Source organism: Tiliqua scincoides, chromosome 4 (assembly GCF_035046505.1).
Source record: "Tiliqua scincoides isolate rTilSci1 chromosome 4, rTilSci1.hap2, whole genome shotgun sequence".
Taxonomy (NCBI): Eukaryota; Metazoa; Chordata; class Lepidosauria; order Squamata; family Scincidae; genus Tiliqua; species Tiliqua scincoides.
Genome location: NC_089824.1, coordinates 43,530,418 through 43,550,782, shown reverse-complemented (window position 1 = coordinate 43,550,782; position 20,365 = coordinate 43,530,418). Strand labels below are relative to the sequence as shown.

The following is a 20,365-nucleotide window of genomic DNA, read 5'->3' as shown; positions in this document are numbered from 1 at the left end:
ATGGTGAATCTGAGCGATTTTATCCACAAAATGCCTGGTGAACGTGTTACAACAGACCCCCATGTGCTGCTCCTGATCAACTGGTGGGGTCCGATAGAGGAGACCCGCACTACACGGAACAGTTCTGCTGGCTGGCTTTGTGCGGACGCAATAGTGGCAGAGAAGAAGGAATGCTTCACTGCCACTATCGCCACAGAGTAGGTCCTGTAATGGGCCCTAGCCTGTGTCTGGTTGGATCTGTCACGAGTCTTCCTCCACCGTTGCTCAAGACGCCTACCCTGCTGCTTCATCATTCATAGTTCCTCGGTAAACCAAGGAGCCACTTTGACTTTACTAGCTGGGAGACGCTGCTCAGGAGCAATCTCATCCACAGCCCTGGCCATCTCTGTGTTCCAGAGTTCAACCAGAGCCTCAGATGAGACAGTGGCCTTAGCAGCAGGAAAATTTCCCAGAGCGCTCAGGAAACCATTCAGATCCATCAGTCTTTGCGGGCAGATTATACAATAAGGTCCTCCGGAGACAGGAGGCCACAACAAGTCTAAACCTTACCAGGAAGTGATCTGTCCATGACAATGGAGTGATCTTGATCTCCTCCACATCCAGATCACCATCCCTTTGCCCAGACACAAACATCAGGTCTAACGTATCCAGCCTCATGGGTTGGGGTAGTGATCTTTTGTGACGGGTTCATGGTTGCCATGGCGGCCATGAAATCCTGAGCTGCGCCTACCTCTGGGGCCTCAGCGTGCACACTGATGTCCCCCAACACCAATAGGCGGGGGGCCTTCAATGCAACATCCAAGATCAACCCAGTCAGCTCAGGCAGGGAGGCTATTGGGCAGCAAGGCGAACAACATGACACCGCAGGGTCGGCACAAGTGATTTGTGCCTTCCTAATCTGGGGGTTAGGATTGCATCCTTAGTTATCTAAGTTAGGAATGGCAGTCAAAGGGTCTGAGCATCACACACACACACACACACACACACACACACACACACACACACACACACACACACGTACGTCAGAGGTATGATTTAAGAGCTCATCTGTTAACTCTCAGGTTCAACCAAACCTTTATGAGTAGAGTCTTAGGCAAAAGCTACCACTTGCAATATGGCAAGACGACCACTACAGAATTGTGAGGAATTTTTGGTTTAATATACAGGCGTATGCGGTATATACAGGCGTGTGTTGTTCTCTAATGCACACACACTAATTTTCAAATTGTGACCCTGTCTAATGATGACATTGGATCAGGTGCCTCCAAGCTACTCCAATCAGTAGTCGTCTAAACATGTAATTCCACAAACAAAAACTGAGAACTCACTCCAAAAACCTCTCATACCAGAAGTGTTACCTTTGTGGGTGCTCTGAGGCCATGGAAGAGATCATCATTCCAGTTTGCACATCTGTTATTTTAAAGCAGCCATCTTCTCCTGCGCTTAGTAGATGCCGGCTATCTATAAAACAAAAGCAGCTTTCAGTCACATTTAATTTGACCCATGAGAATAGCGAGCGAGAATTTTCCTCTTTGGTATGGCATATAGCAGCACGCTGCCATGCAAATTTGCTCCAGAGAAGGTCCCATTAAATTTATTGGACCTTTCTCACTAATCAATGCTCACAGAGTTGCAGCTTTCAGCTCCAGTTCAGAACTCACATGAATACAAGTCCCATGAACAGAACATGGTGTAGGTTTTAAAAATAGGAAAGAATTCTGCTACATTATACAGTGGGCCCCCAGTATCTGCAGAAATCACCCACCCCATGCGGATACCAAAATCTGTGCATAATTAAATTGGGGGGGCACCACAATAACTTACCTTGGGTGCGCCCAGCCCTCTGGAAGTCATGCAGGGCCTCCTCTAAAGGCCTCCCAGACATGACCGGAAGTAACTTCTGGTTCACACTGGCAAATTCCGGTCATGTTGGGGAAGAGGTCCAGGGTCCTCCAGCAGCAGAATTGGCACCTGCAGATGCTCAAATCCACAGATAAGGAGGACCCACTGTACACAAGTTTGAAGAAAACTGTCTAAAATACACAGGGTAAAGTATTTTCTCTCAAGACCTGTACTTTAAAAGACAGCATTAATGCAACATACCAGGACTAAAAGCAGCATCAAAGACAGTCCCTGAATGGCAAGCAAGTTGATGTAACACAGAGGCAGTAGTAACATCCCAGATACTAATGGTGCCTTCTTTGGTTCCTGACGCTAGCAGCGTATGTGCAGCATTCAAACAGATTGTATTTACCTAAATAATTAAGTACATGGTGTCATTTCTTTACTCATCTCTCATACAAGCATTTTCAAAAAATAAAGCAACTACAAGATTCTGATTATGAGGATGGTACAGCTCAGACCATCTGGTAGAGATTGTTACAGTGGCAACACCAACCTATGAGAAAGCCAAGTCATTCCTAAAACATATACCTTTAAGAGTAGAGTACTAAATGCTGTCAGCAAAACATTTGCTGCTGAAGAAGACTCCATTATCCTTCCTGGCACAGATAAAGGGAAGTATTATTATATTCCCATAATATTGCACATCTATATTTTAGTAATCTGACCATGCACTTTGTCTCAGCAAATTACAAGCATTGCATTTGCAAAGTGGAGGTAAGGTACAGTTAATGCACATTTGCAGAATGCAGACACTGTGTATTGCTCTTTAAATGTTAAAAAAACAACACAATGCTTTGGGTAAGCCGGTAACAAAGAAAAACTATCCTAGATGGCATTTTATTTGCCAAACAAGCCCAAGAACAGAAATACATCCAACACAACTATGCTTGCCAAAAACTATCAGGAACAATGTCTGTTTTTGTTGTTCCTATGGAGAACTCTAAGAAAAAGCTCAATACTTTGCTCTATTTGGCCCATATCTAAGTAAAAAAAAAAAAGTGTCACAAGTCCCATTATACAAACAAGTCCCATCATAACAAAACATTTTTTGTCCACCCCATTTGTCCACATAATTTATTTGGCTAGAGACTCTCCAGGGTAAGAAATAATCACTTTTTAATTTTTGTACACTGCTGTTATCATTCTGACTTCCTAAATTATGGCTATACTAGTCTTTAAAATTAACCTCCGCACAAGTTCTCCACCTCCATCCCAATCTGGTTATAATGCAGCTTGAATTGAAAGAAACAAACTTTAGCACCATGTGAAAGGCATAATAGATACACACATTTATATACTCACACTAACATCGTGTTCAAACTCAGTAAGCAGTTCAAAACGTTTTCTAGTGCCCACCAGTTCTGATGGAACACAGTGCCACACCTAGAATACAAATATTTACACTACTCTAAATATACAAGGATATGACAAAGTGGCCTTTAACCTACATTAGTCATTCATGTTACCTCATACGTTCCCTGAAAGATGAAGTCAATTTGTTCACTCTTTACATTTTGATCTCTTTATAAACTTTGGTCTAAATACTGAATACTCACAAATGTCACAAACGCAAGTGTGAGTCATTTGTGACTCACAAATGTCACAAACGCAAGCACAGGAAATATACTACATTTTTTGTTCCTATTACAGGGGTTGTACAAGGGTTGTACTTGTGTCCAGTCTACATCTAAACAGGTTGAATAAACTCAGTGATGAGTTTGTTCCTATTACAGGGGTTTCTTCCTATTACAGGGGTTGTACAGGGGTTGTACTTGTGTCCAGTCTACATCTAAACAGGTTGAATAAACTCAGTGATGAAAACAAATTGATTTTTGGGGGGTAAAATTTAAGCTACGACAAGCTTGTTTTCAAAGAAATAACCCAATTTAAAATAATTCAAATTTAATGCAAACATGTTTCTTTGCAAAGGAAAGCAGAAATAACTGTGGGTAAACATAATAGCTTTTTTTTTTTTTAACCAAGGTTTGATATTTGGGACCAAGAACTGGCAAGTTAGCATGTGTTCATCTGCTGATCCATCTGGGTGACCATTATTTCTATTTTATGTTTAGTTAATCACCCGATCTTTATTGGGGGGGAGAGGGGAAAAATGTATAAGACAAAGGAGAGGAACGAAATTAAAATTAGAAAAGAACACTGGAACAGAGAAGCTCCCCCTAGTGCCAATTCCAATCAGGACCTGTCTACAAAAACCTGGTATGGCCATACAATTCCTAACAGAGACCCATTTTAGGAATATGTTGAAGAAATCCCTTTTGTGGGTTAAAATGTGGCAAAATGTAAATAAAGCCACTAATATGCAAGGCTGGTTGTCAGAATAAATCAACATCAATAAATATTTTATGCCTTCATATTCTATGTCTTTTCATTTCAAAGAGTAAAATTTGGATCTGAATCAGCTCCCCCCTGCAGCCCCCATCCCACTAGGCATTTTGAATCAATTCAGCTTCTTACGGAGGCCACTTCAAACAGCCCACTATTACATGAAGAGCAACTTTTCATGTTAATACTCCCACTTTATAGAGGGTTGCCACACTCCCTCCACTAGAAATGCCTCACAGTGGCATGAGAACCTATACAAAATGGAGATGCTCAATGTGGTACATTGTACAGCTTGCTAAAAAACATTGCAGGCCAGTGTACAGAGGTTGTTTCAAGGAGCTTCCACATGGCAGTTACACATTTTAATTCAGGCATAGTGCTGGCTCATATTTGGACTTGTACAGTCCTCCTGTATCTGCAAGAGATCTGTTTATCTTCTGTTCCCAAATTCATGGACAGCTTATTTTGGTACTGCAACAGAGCTCCTTAAATTGAGAAGTCACATACAGAATTCCTTCTGGAAACTATAGGTTGACCAATAAGAAGTGAAAAGATATGGCACAACTGTAGATCACCCACTGCTTTCATCACAATCAATTCACACCTACTTTTACAGTTGAATCCCAAGATGCAGAATATAATCGATTATTATGCCAGTAAATCTTGCTCACAGCATCATCATGGCCTATTAAAGTGTCCTGCCTTCTTCCAAAGGCTATTGAGTAGAAATAGCTAACAAAAATTTGAAAGAGAGAGAGAGAGAAAGAAACATTGGTTTATTTTAGGGCTTCTAATACACAGAAAGAAAAATAAAGATGAATATTTTCCCCCATGACATCTCTTTAATCCAACAATTACGAAAATAATGCTATAAAATCAGATACGGGGGGAAAGTTACATACATATTGTTGTCCCATGAAGAACATACAACAGTAGTATTGCCTGGTAGGATTAAACAAGTTGACAAAGCCTATGACAAAAAGAAGAGAGTTTTCAGTTTGATGATTGCTATGCAAGAGCAAATTAGCATATATTAAGAAAAGTCAACTTCACTGCAAAGCACCAACTGAATTGTACAAGTTCATGAAACTGAACACATTGAAAGTGCTCTCTTGTAGCTACAAAAACCTGCTGCCTTCAGGGCCTGTTGAAGCAGCACATGGTTGAAAGATACAAACATTGTACATACTTGAAAAATAGAAATAAATAATTTCTATGAATAATTTCTACAAAAATTCCTGGTATTAGAGCTCATCCACTAGTCATTTTGTCATCTATTATGTTCTATGTGCACAGATGAAGTGCTCAGAATTCAAAGGCCAGGCAAAACTTGAGTGCCAACAACTTCTCTAGATAACATGATCTTCATGAAGCAAGTATCAACGTGAATTAGTTAGTTGATAGACAGCATAGAGGTTCCAGATTATTTTAAGAAATTAAGAAAAGCTCAACAAGTTTTTGAAATGCTGCCATAGGGTGGTTTTGCATTGACAGCTGCAACAGCTTTAAAACAGCCTTAAGAAAAGGCCACAATCTTAAAGCTTAAGAGGCGTTAACCCTTTCACAAAAGGCCTAGAAAGGCCTACCTGCATATATGCAAGTATAAATTGATCTTGTAGATAAGTTGAGGGCAGGTTTGGAGAAAAAAAAATGCAGACATTTTCTATGACCCATGGTTAAGTTGAGTTTGGGAGATGTTCTAAGGAGGCAATTCCGGGGGGGGGGGGGGGTATTTGATTCTGCTGTTAATGGAATGAAATGTTCATTTCCTCCTTCAAGCTACCCAGGCTGGTGCTGTTGCAGAACACTGTGTACAGCTCAGAAAACTAGGTAGGTGCTTGTATAATGCTCTCGCTCTCTCTCTCTCTCTCTCTCTCTCTCTCTGGGTTATCTCTGCCTTTCTTTGCTCTACAGATTGCTCTAAGAGCAAGTTCATGACTAGATTTATCACGTGTGTAAGTTGACCCAGTTTTTTGGATCAATTTTAAGACCTAAATTTCTTGACTTATTCATGAATATATATGGTAAGTTATGATTACCACCCTAATCTAGAGTTAAAAATGGCCTGTGTAGAACAGACAAGTAACCCACATTTGGGTGTTTTAAATTGGGTGTGCATGATAAATTGGGTGTGCATGCACACCAGGGGAAAACATGCAATACTGCATTTTGGTTTTCCTTGCTAGAGTCATTCTAAAGCAGGGGCAGCCAATCCACAGCACACCATGTGCCATTTTTACTGTAGATAATTTTCAACACCTTATCACTTTTAGTGATTGCCACAATAGCTAAATAGAGCCTCCAAGTTCAAAGGCAGTATATCTCTGAGAGCCAGAAGGTACAGAGCAAGAAACATGCAAGTGTGGTTGCCTATTTGGGGCTTTCTAAAGACATCTGGTTGACTGCTGATGAGGCCAGAAAGGTGGCCAGCATGGACCTTTTGTGTGGCCTAGCAGGTCTTGTTCCAGGTCTATGAAATCTATGTTCACTGCCCTTCTGCACAGCCCAATCCAACTCCCTTCTTCTCCTCAAAAGATGTTACCTGGAATGTTTTTGTGGATGATTTTCCTAAAAATTGTATCCCCACCTGGGCTTTGCTTATCTCTGCCCTGTCCTGCTTGACCCCCGCTGCCTTCTACAGCCCATCCCTGACCTCTTCAGCGCTCCACCAATACCGGCCTTCTTGGGTGAGTGCCCCACCAGTTAGTGGAATGCGGATCACTAGCATCTCTCCTATTGGCTCTCTCTTCTATCCATCATTCTTTTCTTGCCTTTCTCCCCATTTTCCAACCAGAACAAATCAAGCAGAGTAGCTGTGGTCACCCTGAGTGTGCCCATTGTAGCATTAGAAACTTGGGGGAATGCTGTGTCAGGGGTAGCAGAGAAATTAAGCAAACTATAAATTGCTGCAGTTCTTTCTTTGTTATTTTTTAAATGTTTTTCAAAAATATAAGGCGACATTGTGTGTGCCACTTAGAACGTGTCCACTTGTCACTAGTGGCACACATGCCACAGGTTGGTCACCCCTGTTTTAAAGAATGAATTGCAAATGAATCAACCACAAAATTATAAAGGGCTGAAGTACTGACCATATTTGAGAAAGATATACTCCTCTGGAGAGTTTTGGATTCTGCAGAAAACATCTTCAGCGTTGAATCTAATGCAAAATTTTGAGAGAAGCAGCACTGCACTAAAAGTATCAATGACTTCCACTTATTTGGAACAAAAAAAAAAAGATTCAAAAGCCCCATCTGAGCTAGCAAATTTGCTGGTGTAGGCCTGTGTGGGCCTACACAGTGGGATTAGGTCCAGGAAGAGGGCTAGGATTTGGCAGCCACCACTGCTGTCTAACCCATCCCCTTCCTGGACCCAATTCACCCTCACTCCACTCCACCCTGCCTCCCCCACCATCCTACCCACCTAAGCGTGTGGCTGATGACCCTCCAGCACATGGGGGCAGCTCCAGTGTTCCCACCAGTACTCAAGAAGCAAGTGTTTTTGCATGTTGCTGGAGCGTATTCTAATACTGCCCCAAGACAGTTACAACCAGTGGAACAAGCATTCTGCTGGGGGTAAGCCCACAGAGGATTAGGCCATAAATAGCATTCAGACCACCTACCTTGGGATGTAGTAAAAATGGAAGACTGGTTGGAATGGGAAGGCACAGCAATTCCAGTAATTGCCCTGTAAAATGCAACAATATTGCACAAGAACTTTTCATACAATGAAAGGCTTTCCAGTATTAACTTTTAAATATTCATGTACATAATTTCAGCAATAGATTTAAGGTTCTCCTATAGCTAAATGACATCCCTGAGACAGAAGGATGTACAAACTGCTTGGTAAACTTCTTTGTTGAAAAGCTACCTATTATTCCCAATAATGTTTACTGTCAGTTTCGGAGCAGATTGTAATTATGTGAACTTCCTAAGAGGGTGGCCTGCTAATGGGTTTCAACCAACAGTAGTTCATATAATGGCGTAAACCTTCTCAAAGGTCTAAAACATTCAATCATTGTCTCTACACAATAGAATTTCTGTCTCATCTGAAAGGTTACACAATTCTTTGCATAACAAGGCTTCAGATTGCTATTACTAGTTTTAGACTATACTACTTGTCCCACTGTATTACTCCTCCCTGTTCATAAATCACAGGGCTTACCCTTTATGGATCTTATGTTGTTCTTCCATCTTCAGTTTGGTCATGTTGTTCCAGGCAAGTGTTATGCTTTCTTCTGTCAGATCTTCAAAAGATTCTTCATTTGGAGAGACTGATAAGCAAGGGTTCATGTCAAATGAAAGGAACGTCAAAAAAGCAGGGAGAGAGGGAAGAGTCTCATTTGACATCATAGTGAAATCCTAAACATGTCTACTCAGAAATAAGAGTACTTGTATACAATGCTGCTCACTCCCAGTTAACTGTGCACTGCGTTTTACTCTAAGCAAATTACAAATCAGCCCAAAGAAGCACTTCCAATGGGAACACTTCCAAGTAAAAAACACATAATTGTGCTGTAAGAAATTGCTCCATTACCCAAGAAATGTCAGTATTTGTCCAGAATTAGAAAGACCTTAATGTGACGGATTAAGGTCTGCTAATAAGCCCCTCCCAAGCACAGTGACATCATTGCAAACTGACCTATCACTAACTTTAAATCAAACAATTTAATTGGTCATGCTCCCTTATGTCATTTGGGCAAAGTAATTCAGTTAAAAACAAAATCAAATAAGCTGAAATATTTAGCACTACCAGCAGTTACAACTCTTCTAAATTTTACCTGGAGATTCTGACATCGACACACTGCGGCTAGATGCTCGAGACAAACTTTTGAAGTTTGGGTTTATCCACCGAGGATGAGGAATTGTAAACAACTGTTTTGGAGTCTGTCCAAACTCTAAGATTTGTGTCAACAGAGCCACCCTCTCATTTGGATCCATAATTCTTCAAGAAAAAAAACACACAAAATCACAGTGTATATAGATACGAAAATTGCCTTATAACAGTGTTTCACAACCAGTGGTACTTGTGGCGTCTTGCGGGACCCCTGGACACCTGCTGACAGCAGCCAGACCGGGAATATGACACAGACCAAAGCTCCAAAGCATGCATTTCCATGTTCAGAAGAGCCCTCCCGTCCACCCTGAGCCTCTTACTGGTGTTTATCCATCATATCTGCCCTCAAGAAACAGGCAACAATGCCGTTGCCAGGTACTTTGAATAGGTGGACTGTGTGAAGTGGTACAGTGGAGAACAAACATTGAAAAACACTGCCTTATAAGAAGTTGGGCCACAGGTAGCCCAATCCTGAGCTGCCTGGAGCAGCGGTACCCGACAGCTCCATGGAGGGCTCCCACCAGATCCAGCGCCTCCCGCGCTACTACGGGAGGCTCCTCAGGAGAAGGGGACGTTCGTCCCCTTCCCCCGAGTAAGGGAAGCAGCCCCACAATGGGGCTACTCACTTTAGTGGCAACTGTTTTGTTGCCGCTAAAGTGAAGGTGCTTGTGTAGGGCGAGCAGCCCTGTCCGAGCGCCTTGGATCCTGCGGAGCTCTGCTCCGCGGATCCGCCTCTCCCCTGCCCCCCGACACACCTCCCTCATGCCCCCGGCCACGCCTCCCCCACGCCACCGGACATGCCCCCATCTCCCCTTCTGCAGCCCAGCGGTCACGGAGACCGGCCGGAGCTGGCCAGCTCCAGTGGGAGACGGCAGTAAGCCCCGGAAATGTGCCTTATGGCACGTTTGCAACTGTGGTCAGCACCGCAGAGGCGCAGCGCAGACCACAGGATCGGGCTCTTAGCCCAATATTATCTACTTCAACTGTCAATCAGCCAACGTTCAAAGTAGTTGTTTTCCCCCTCCCCAGCCCTACTACTCAAGATGAAAATAGCTTGCTAGAGTCACCAATTAAGGGCAGGCACTTTCGTCTGAGATTTAAAGGATACTCTGATGACAAGCATAATTACATCAGAACTACACATTTTTCCTATTTGTGTGCACATTTGTATTTATACAAATATCCAATTATGATTGCACACATGCATACGTGTTTCCTTCTTCCCATTTATAATTTGTATTATATTAAAAAAGAATGCGCCCTATAGACCCAAAACAGAGGCAGCAAATGCAATTGTCTGAAGTACAACTAGAATAAGCGATTTGAGGGCCCACTTAGGAGGAGAGAACAAACTGACTTCTGGTATAATTGTTTACTGCAGGACAAGGGAACTTGCAACTTTCCAATTTTTGGTTAACTGCCTCGTATTTGCAGTGCACTGGAATATAGATTCAGCCATTTTTGTGATCCAGCACATTCCATTAAGTATTTGGAAACCAGCTGGCTTCTTGTGGAATTAAACACCATACAATTCTCTATTAGTTCAAGGTTCTTGGATAAGGCTTGCTATCCCCCAAAATTGGTCGTGGAGCCAAAGAAATATCACAGTTTCACCAAAGCTAGAAAAGCCTGCTCTCTCTGAACAATGAATACCAGCGAATACCCATGAATACCAGCGAATCAATTACCTGTCCAAATCTACTCCTCCTTCATATGTTAATGGATGAAATACTGAAAAGGGGAACAGAAACACAAAGTAAGGAGGTTATAAATTAGATTCCTTTCTCAACACTGCTGTAATATCCCAAACTTCTCCAACATGAATGCAGGTGTGTGCCCCCGTACTCATGGGGGTTGAGTTCCAGAAACCCCCTGTGGATAGCTGAATCCATGGATACGAGGGAATGCCCCCCCATCAGAGGTGACAGGATTTTACCAAAAAAAAAAAAAAAAAGGAAGTCATAGATTTTTTTCGTTCTAAGAATCATTCTGATGCCTGCAGGGGCCATGAGCAGATGTGCATGGCCTTGGTGGGGCTTAGAACACTCTCCAGAGACAAGGGGAGCAGAGATTCCCTCACCTCCAAAGCGGGTGCACGGGGTGTGTGTGTGTGGACCTGATTCCTAGATAAGTGAAACTGCGGATACAGGATTCACTGAAACTGCGGATACAGGATTCACTGAAACTGCAGATACGGGATCCACTGAAACGGGCTCCTCCTGTACAGTACACTTCTGTTAAAAACGTAACTAACTTTTGAATGAGTAAAATACCAACTGCAGAAAAATGCACGAGATATACAAAATAAATAATCTTATGTGGGATGGCATCTTTACTAATGTTTCGTTTGATACTTCCTCCTCACCATAGTTGTTCCATTTAATGTTCAACTTCTGAGTTTCTCAGTTATTTTGATTTCCCTCTAGGAGCAATCATTTTGATTTGTAAAAGGATAAAATACCTCTACCAGCACATATAATAGCAAAATATAAAAAGCAGAAAAATTGAAGACACACAGAAATGTAATAGTTCAACAACCATTAGAACATGATAAACACTGGAAAGAAATGATCGTGCACCAAACACCAGTGTAAGTAAAAAGGAAGTTCTTATTTTCCCACCTACCCCCAACAAACAACAGAGGTGAATTCCTGCCACAGTAGATGTGCTGTATTCTAAACTTCCCTTTTCATTGTGGAAGAATGGGGAGCATCCCCCCTGCTGTCCCACTAACCTCAGAATCATCTATATCCCACAGAATTCTGCTCTGAAGCCCCTGAACCTCCACAGCCATTTTTCAAGGGGGCATCAAGAGCAAGTAGGCTGAGGAGGCATGTCCCCCTTAGGATATAACCCATTTTGTTTAATTTGCAGTACAAGATAATTACAATTTTGTTGTTTAACATGCTAACCATCAAGTTAAACAGACTAGGAAAGATTATGCTGTTTCACACTTAGACTTGTTCCTTTTCTGAATATAAAACTGCAGAAATCCCCTTTTATTTATTTCATGTCTGTATTGCAGTCTAACAAAACAATTAAACTTAGTTTGTTTATAACATAATTTCACAACTGAGTAACGATAAGCACTTTAAGTCCTGCTGATTATGAATAAGATAGATTCAAATAACACACCGAGTTTTTGAAGAGCTCAGTGTTTGCTGCATTATGCCAACAACATAGAATTAGAATAGAAGCTATGAAATGTTCTGTTCTTGAGCAACAGGTGTCCCTTTGAAACATAAAAAGTCATAACGGGTCAAATTTAAATACTGCAACTCAACAGTTAGAGAAGTTTAGAATTTACCATTCTGAGCTGCAATAGCTTCGTTCCCTTTCTGCTTATAGCCGAACACCAAGTCAATCCATTCATGGAGATGTTCAGACACATATTGGCTTTCTAAAGCAGCTTGACACTTCTGAAGGAAATCATTAGCGTCTGAGATGAAAGATTAGATTTATTAGTTAAGGGAGACCAGTCTGTTGCCTTTTCACCCCTTAAACATTCAGTGGAAAAGGAGTCCACTAAAGATGAGTTTCTTCTTAAGACCTTTAATTAGAATGCAATTAAGGCCCCAATCCTGAACAGTGCACGCTAGTTTACTGCCAGCATGTGCTGTTGCAAATATGCCGTAAGGTACGTTCGCGGGCCTACTGCCAGGCGAGTGCCAGTGGTAGCCCAATGGTGGTATGCGCTGTGCTACCGCAGGGTGGCCATTGAAGTGCCAGCGCTCAGTGGTTGTGTGGACTGCCAAGTAGTGGAGAGGTAAGTAGAGGCGTGGGGGGAGGCGAGAAGGAGGTGTTCCGGGGAGGGGAGAGGCAGGGAAGGAGGGAGGCGGGGCCAGTGGAGTGAATCCAGAGCCTCTGTCTTGGGCTCACTGCCCAAAACAGAGGTTCTTGATTTCACCACCAACCTTTTGGTTGGCGGTGAATTGAGTAGCCTCATTGTGGGGCTACTCACTTTACACGGGGAAAGGAGACAAAAGTCCCCTTCTCCCAAGGAACTGCAAGCAGCTGCCAGGAGCACACAAGATGGGGTGGCAGCCATTTTTGGCACTGCTGCAGCCCCGCACACCAGGCAGCTCAGGATTGGGCTGTAAGACATTAAGAGCGCAGACAAGTTATTTCCCATGACTCCAGAATGAATAAAGTCAGAACTCTAAAGCAGAATCCAATGTACTCAATCAGAATTCCATTTACCTGATGCCCAAGGGGGAAGTTCTACGTTGTCAACTATCTTTCCCCCTTGAGTCTTTCCCAAGTCCAGTTTCAAGCTATTTACTAGGAAGCTGGAATCATTTTCGTAGAATTCAGGGATCAACTAGGAAAAATAAAGACACGTGGGTAAGTACACAAGGTCTGAACAACAGGATAGAGTTTACAGTTTTATAACAGTGTTGCTGTGATATTTACTAACCATTATCAGTGTTTCCAAAGTTGGGAGGGGAGAATTGCCCAGCATTAACAGACAAGGGGTGCAATCCTAATCTGCGCTGGAACAGGCAAGCCAGGAGGCTTGCACTGTATCCAGTGCAGGATTGTGGCCAGAAGCGGCTCAGCCAGAGGTAAGGGGAAATTTTTTCCCTTACCCCTGGGTATGGGCTACTGGCCACAATGGGTCTCCTTAGACTTGCACCACCTCTGGAGGTGGCGCAAATCCGTGGAGAGTGGAGCAGCTTGAAGCCACTCCGTTCTCTCCAGGAAACAGGGGTTGGGATATGGCATAACTGCCAGATCCCAGCCCCGCCTCCTGCTCCCCGCCCGCCCGCCCCCAGGGCCGCCCATTGTCCACCCTCCCCCTGCCCAGGAACGCCTCCCTCTCTCCTACTCCCCGCTCCCCCATGCCTACCTTTTCCGCTTGTGTCAGTGCAAGCGGGCCGACACAAGTGGCTGAGAGGAAGCTGGTGCGGAGGCTTATGTCAGCGTCCGCAGGCCAGCACTTCTCAGAGCACCAGTCTGGCTTCCCCTCGAGGAGGCGCAAACGTGCTTTACGGCACATTTGCGTCCCTCCTAGGCCGGCCCAAGTGACTTGGGCCAGCATAAGGCATAGCTGGGATTGCACCCAAAGTCAGTGTTTCAGAGGTTATCTCAAAGCCTGGGTGGTCACTAAGATAAGTTACAGCAACTGTCCAACAGAAGAAAGTAGTTTTCGCTATGTACACATGTAACTGGAATTTTGCTTAGCAGAAATAATGGGACTTCCAAGTGAACTGAATTTAGAACTTAGTTATATTTACATTACTATAAGAGAAACTACACGGTACATGAAAAGCATTCCATCAACTAGCTCTTAATCAGATTCAAAATACTGGTTCCAAGCAAGTGTTAGGCAATAGTGATGTAGTTGGCAACCTTCAGTCTCGAAAGACTATGGTATCGCGCTCTGAAAGGTGGTTCTGGAACAGTGTCTAGTGTGGCTGAAAAGGCAATAGTGATGACTCTCTCAAAAACTGCATTATCCTTTCCATAAAAAGTAAGATTTTATCTGGTCTCTCCACTGAGAACAGTATGAACGTATGAAACATGAAATCTTCTAAGTTGGGACAAAGGCTCACAGGAATGGCTTCAAAGGTTCAAATCTGGTTCAGATGGCACACTTGAGACATGACACCAGGATAGCAACCCACTCCCAATGCCGCTATGCCAGTGATCACCCCATGTGGTTTGTTAATCATCATGTAGCCAAAAAGTATACGGTATCTGAAGTGAAGCAGTGGCAGCAATAATGGAAATCATCATATCCCAAGGATTTTTTAGATAGCCCCAGATCTGAGGCAAGAACAAGTTTTTTTTCTTTCGAAGTACAACAGGTTAAAGTACATTTTAAAAAGTGTCAGATGGAGCTGGATAGCTGGGTCCACCTGGCGAACAGACTGTTGCTTCAGATGCCACAATAATATTAATACTGGCCACAATCCAGAATTGTGTGCAACAGAATTGCACTTCCTTCTATATCAAGGCAGACTTACTGAAGTTAGAATTATGGACAAAATGGGGATAGTTCAAACAGAAACAGCCCTGGGGAGTTCTTTTCCCCTGCAACATTGATTAATTCATGGTTATTTATCTGGGGAATTTTATCTTGCTTTTCGCCTCCGACAACAGGGGAGCTGACATCACAACATACACCAAAATAATAAAATCAAAACACAAATAAAAAAATATACTAAAAAGAAAACCAAATTCTACAGCAACAACTGAGAGCAACAAAACCAAACAGAGAGTGAAGGGGGAATCTGTGAAACATGAATCGACACCTTGCTATGATGTCTTGTGTTCTAATGGAACACAGAACTGCATAATGGGATGATGGCTTGGTAAGCATGGATATAAATTACAGTGGGCCTGTCATATCTATGGGTCCTGCATCTGTAGATTTAAGCAATCACAGACTGAAAATGTATTTGGAAAAAATTTCACATACCCTGCTGCAGCCACCTGGTATTTCACAGATCTCTCTTCAGCACTCATGTCTCGTTCACAAGTTATGCAATTTACATTACACAATTTTATCTCAGGCTTGTGTCCGTGTGGAGTCCCAGAACCAAACCCTATGGATACAGCAGGCCCACTGTACTGGAGACAATTCAATCATTTTTGCAGCAGCTGCCATCTCCAGTAAGGTGTAGTTTTTCCCACAAGGAATTGGAAATGGATAAAACTACTGGATTTACACTCAGCTATTTCCTGGAGCCCAACTGAATTTCCAACTTGGATTCTAGACTTCTGATTCTGCTGCATTTCTGAAACTACATTCTGGAATCTATTTTAGATTTTGTATGTGAACTGACCAGAATCCAATAGTTTCCAGTAGTGTAGAAGGCACACTTGGTACCAAAGGCTTGCAATTTCAGAGAAGCCTTTCAGATTACAGATAGACTCCAGTCAGGTTTTTGGAAATCTATACTGGTTTGATGTAAAATCTGCAGATCAATTCTGATTACTAACAGAATTGCTGTAGGCACCAGAAACAAAAAGGAAGTCAAATATATAAAGTACAACCAGATCATTTACCTCTTTGAAGTCTGTTGCACCATCCAAACAATTCTTCCAGGTTTCTGCGATACTGGATAAAAACAAGAGAGAAAGATGGCACAATATTTAAAAATACTTCAACACATCTTATTTTAAAGCAAGAATTTTCAGCATCCAACAAAATAAAATGAAACTACCTGTAAGGGTTGAAACAAACCTGTTGAACATTCTGTCAGGATGATCAAACTTTCCGTTTTGTAAACAAAGCATGTATTCTGGTGCTGTGGAAGCAAGAGAGGTCAGATATCATGCAAGTTTAAGCAAGCTTCATTACCACATGTTCAGGAGAACCTTTGCAGGTGTCTTACCAACTCTGACAAGATAAAACAGAACATAACCCGGTGAAGAGTAGTGGCTGCCATATATAAACTTTGGTTCTGGCATTTCTTGATAACGTGCCTGCCAATGCAACAGAAGAGAGAGATATCAGGAAGAAATTCTTGATGGGATCGGCAGGTCAGCGTTGGAACAGATTGTTGATTGAGGTGATGGATTCTCCCTCACTAGAGATTTTCAAACAGAGGCTATACAGGCACCTGCTGGAGATGCTCTAGGAGGAGAAACCCCCTACAGGCAGAGGTTTGCATTATATGATCTTGTGTGTCTGCTCCAACCCTATGAAACTGCTAAATGCTAACATTCATCCACACCCAGCACAGATGTGGCTGAAATATGAGCCAATATTTTATTTTAATTCATAATGTCACACAATTATTCTCCATGGTTCAGTGACTTCATAGAACCATATACAACTCTATGGACCACTTCAGAGTATGTTTCCAAAATCTGGTTTATTTCAGGAATATACTGCATCCAATAAAGGAATAACCTTGAAACCAGCAGAAAGGCCTGTCCACTTTGTTTACAAATAGCAGATAACATTTTCAGCCTGAACCTTGGAAACAAGAGGCTGCAATTATACTGCAACCTGCAGAAAGTTTGCATAGACTGAAGATTCTACTCTCTCTTGCAATTTAAGTTTTGAGGGTGAATGGAAATATTCCCTGCATTGTGGCAAATGCTCTATTCATGTTAAAAATGAATGATCAAATAGTCAGAAGTTTAACATGGGGAAAACAGGCCAGGAAGAATGTTGTATTATCCTTTTATATTCCCCTCTTATCTCCATGCAGTGGAAGGGGGCGGGGTCAGCCCATGTAACTGCATTTCCTTCTATGACACTCTCCATTCAACTGTTCCTCTGCTCTTTCCTGTTCCAGGATAGGGACTGCATACTCTTTCTAATCCACTTTGGAACGTCTGCCACTATGAATCAGTGTGGATGTAAACCAAACATATGACCATGATGTATATGTGAGATTAATATAACTAAAAGGTATCTTTACCACACAACAGTCTAAAATGCAAACAAGTTTATGTAAGTTCAAGCAAACATCGAAGTGGTTGAACAATGGTGTTAACTTCGGGGGAGGGGAACTAGCAAACAAAAAGCACCACTATTCCACATTTTGCAATTGATAAGAACAGGTGGTTAATTGAAGTAATTGCTCAGAAGAGAGGGTGAGAAGAGACACTGATGGATTTATATATGAAGCTAGAGTTCATTTGGAAAAAAAACTGTAATGAACCAGTCAAGAAACAGTTACTACTTAAACACCAATTATACAATTGCACATGAACAGAAATGCAAGAGAAAGTCCAACACAGCTGTCCTTAAAAAATTTATATATATTGACTGGTTCATTCATATATATATTCATATTCATATAACACACACACAGACAAAATTACACATATCTTATTTTACTTAGCACATATACACACACTACAAGAAAGCTAATTTTCTACATACCAACAATCTTTCCAGTCTCTCTTTGTTAAGTGCACCTATTGGCTTACTGAGGTCCCGAAACGTTTCCGGCTTAGTCAAGTCTACAAACAGTTAAAAAAAAAAAAACATTTCCTTTTGCATGGTATTACAACAGATTAACAGCTCTGCCTATTAGATAAGAATACAATGAATGTTTTCTGTTTCTAGCACATATGCACAAGAACTACCATGCCAAATCTTACCCCCGTGTCATGCTTCTCACTGACCCATAAATTGTCTGCATGTTTTGATTGCATGTTTTGATTAACCAAAAGGCATAGGCTGCAATGCTACACACACTTACCAAGGAGCAAACCCCATTGAACTTAATTGGGCATACTTCCAAATGATCATACATAGAATTACATGGCAAATTCACAAAACTGGTGGGATGGAAAGTTAAGGGCACACAAATCTCCTGATGCAGTTTTAATCAGAGTGGTGATTTCTGTTTATTAACTGTAAATATTTTTTCATTTTCTTTAATAACTCAAGAAGGCACATATGTGGAGGTTAGGGTAATATCTATTGGCATTTACCACTCAGTCCCATCCCTCAATTAGGACAGCAGGACACTCATTTCTGTTGTAAGAAGGCCCTGTGATGACATGTGGAGCACAGCACTGCCAAGCAAATACAATCTGCCACAAAGTGGCAGCAGCATCGGAGCCGCATTGCTGCGGAGCTCGGACTGCACCAGTAGAGATAAGCTCACAGACGGGCATTTCATGAAATGAGAGAGGACAGGGGGTTTCTGAGCAAACTGGGGAAGGAGAGGGGGCAGGTTGAAGGGAGTGGGTCTTTGTAGCAAACGTGCACACCAGATCCCAGCCACCATTTTTCAGCTCGCTCCATCCCCTTTCTTTCTTCAAACCTATGCCAGATATACATAGCTGGCATAGGTTGGAGGAGACACATTGGCCATCAGGGGCCTACACAGAGAGGTAAAGGAAAATATTTTCCCTTACTTCAAGCGGGACTCCGCCCCCCCCCCCAACTTGGGTAACAGGCAGTCTCTGGCCACACAAGGGTTAGAACACACCGATGGTCTGATCTGTAGCATTATATTTGATCCCCTTTGAAGAAGCTAGTCAATGAATTGCTCTGTTTTTCTTTAAGAGGTTCTTACCCAGTTCCAAACTAGAATAATCTGCTATGATCCAAGGAAATACAGGATACTGAGAAAGGTCATTGCAGCTCCGATCAGCCAAATTGTTGAGATGAAGAAGGTATTGGTAGTTTGATATGTGCCCTCGTTGCCACTGTAACATGTAACTTTCTGCTGTGTTCTCCGTAATGTGATTCTCTGTGAACAGACAGGAAGCGTGAGCACAGAAAAAAAAAATTTAAAGTTATGAATGAATGTTTTCATGGAAGACTAAGTTATTCCATACTTAAACTAAACTGATGTACTATCAACGCTTTCTGAATTTATGCCTATCAGCCAAAGCAAGGGTTCTCAAATTGCTGGGTCACAACCCACCAGCCTAAGAAGCCCTGCCTCTGCACTCTTAAGGGGCAGGGTGACAGCAACAATGCCATCGGAACTATCGCACCACTGCCAGGGACAAAGGGACTTTTTTCTTTTTTTAAACTTTCCCTCCCTGCAGCGGCCTCTGACAGAGGTAGAGGAAGCCCTGTGGAGAACTCTGCAAGACTCCCTGCACCTCAAAACATTTTTTTTAAATGTGATTGCGATTCACTTCCAGGGTTGTGATCACGAAAACAGAAGCGGGTCACGATTACATTTTTTTCAATGTTTTGAGGTACACTGAGCCCTGCAGAGGACTTAGCGGGATTCCCTGCAAACTCCCTGGGGGTCACTGCAGACAGGAGTTAAGTAAAAAAAAAAAACCCATGTCCCCAGTGCTGGAACAACTGTTCCAATTGTGTTAGCACCATCCCCCCACACCCACTACACTTACCGTGGTTCCCAAACTCCCTATAAGTTTGAGAACTGCTGCTCCAAATCATCTACAACTGTTTATTATCACATTTTAGACAAGACTGATCATAAGCCTGACTAAGGTATTCTTTGGCCAACAACTAGAGATTCAAATAAAAATTTCTTCCAACATTATTTCCAGAATATGAGCAATGTGGTCATATCAGGGGTTTTTTTTTTTTTGGGGGGGGGCAAATACTGGTTAATATAATGTTAATAGTTGGGATTGTAGTTCCATTGGACACACTATGAATGTGATACTGTTTGATGGAGTTGGCCTCCAGGCCAACTGACATCACTTATTAGTGAACTGACTTATCACTTATTAATGCCCTTTAGTGTTTTTGAAGCCCATCATTAGAAATAAGGACTGGTTCCACAATAATGCAGTAAGAAGTGCTGAAAATGTATTAACAAAGTTTATCAACAATATGGCAAGGGTAGAATAAAACAGAAAATAATGACAGATGTTT

General features: G+C 42.2%; 1 protein-coding gene across 4 annotated transcripts in view; it reads right to left on the bottom strand.

The window, feature by feature from the left end:
• NSMAF (neutral sphingomyelinase activation associated factor) overlaps positions 1-20,365 on the bottom strand; it is a 49,408-nt gene that overhangs the window by 2,668 nt on the left and 26,375 nt on the right. For 3 of the 4 annotated variants that reach the window (XM_066624008.1, XM_066624009.1, XM_066624011.1), the window contains 17 exons: positions 19,077-19,253; positions 17,930-18,009; positions 16,425-16,515; positions 16,274-16,337; positions 16,096-16,147; positions 13,282-13,402; positions 12,389-12,520; positions 10,770-10,812; positions 9,026-9,189; positions 8,410-8,518; positions 7,868-7,932; positions 7,338-7,405; positions 5,151-5,218; positions 4,857-4,980; positions 3,208-3,288; positions 2,104-2,254; positions 1,359-1,461 (listed from right to left, as the gene is read on the bottom strand). In XM_066624008.1, coding sequence (XP_066480105.1) covers positions 1,359-1,461; positions 2,104-2,254; positions 3,208-3,288; positions 4,857-4,980; positions 5,151-5,218; positions 7,338-7,405; positions 7,868-7,932; positions 8,410-8,518; positions 9,026-9,189; positions 10,770-10,812; positions 12,389-12,520; positions 13,282-13,402; positions 16,096-16,147; positions 16,274-16,337; positions 16,425-16,515; positions 17,930-18,009; positions 19,077-19,253 — 1,693 coding nt within the window. The remainder of the gene's footprint in view (positions 1-1,358; positions 1,462-2,103; positions 2,255-3,207; positions 3,289-4,856; positions 4,981-5,150; positions 5,219-7,337; positions 7,406-7,867; positions 7,933-8,409; positions 8,519-9,025; positions 9,190-10,769; positions 10,813-12,388; positions 12,521-13,281; positions 13,403-16,095; positions 16,148-16,273; positions 16,338-16,424; positions 16,516-17,929; positions 18,010-19,076; positions 19,254-20,365) is intronic. The other variant, XM_066624010.1, reaches the window with a different exon arrangement.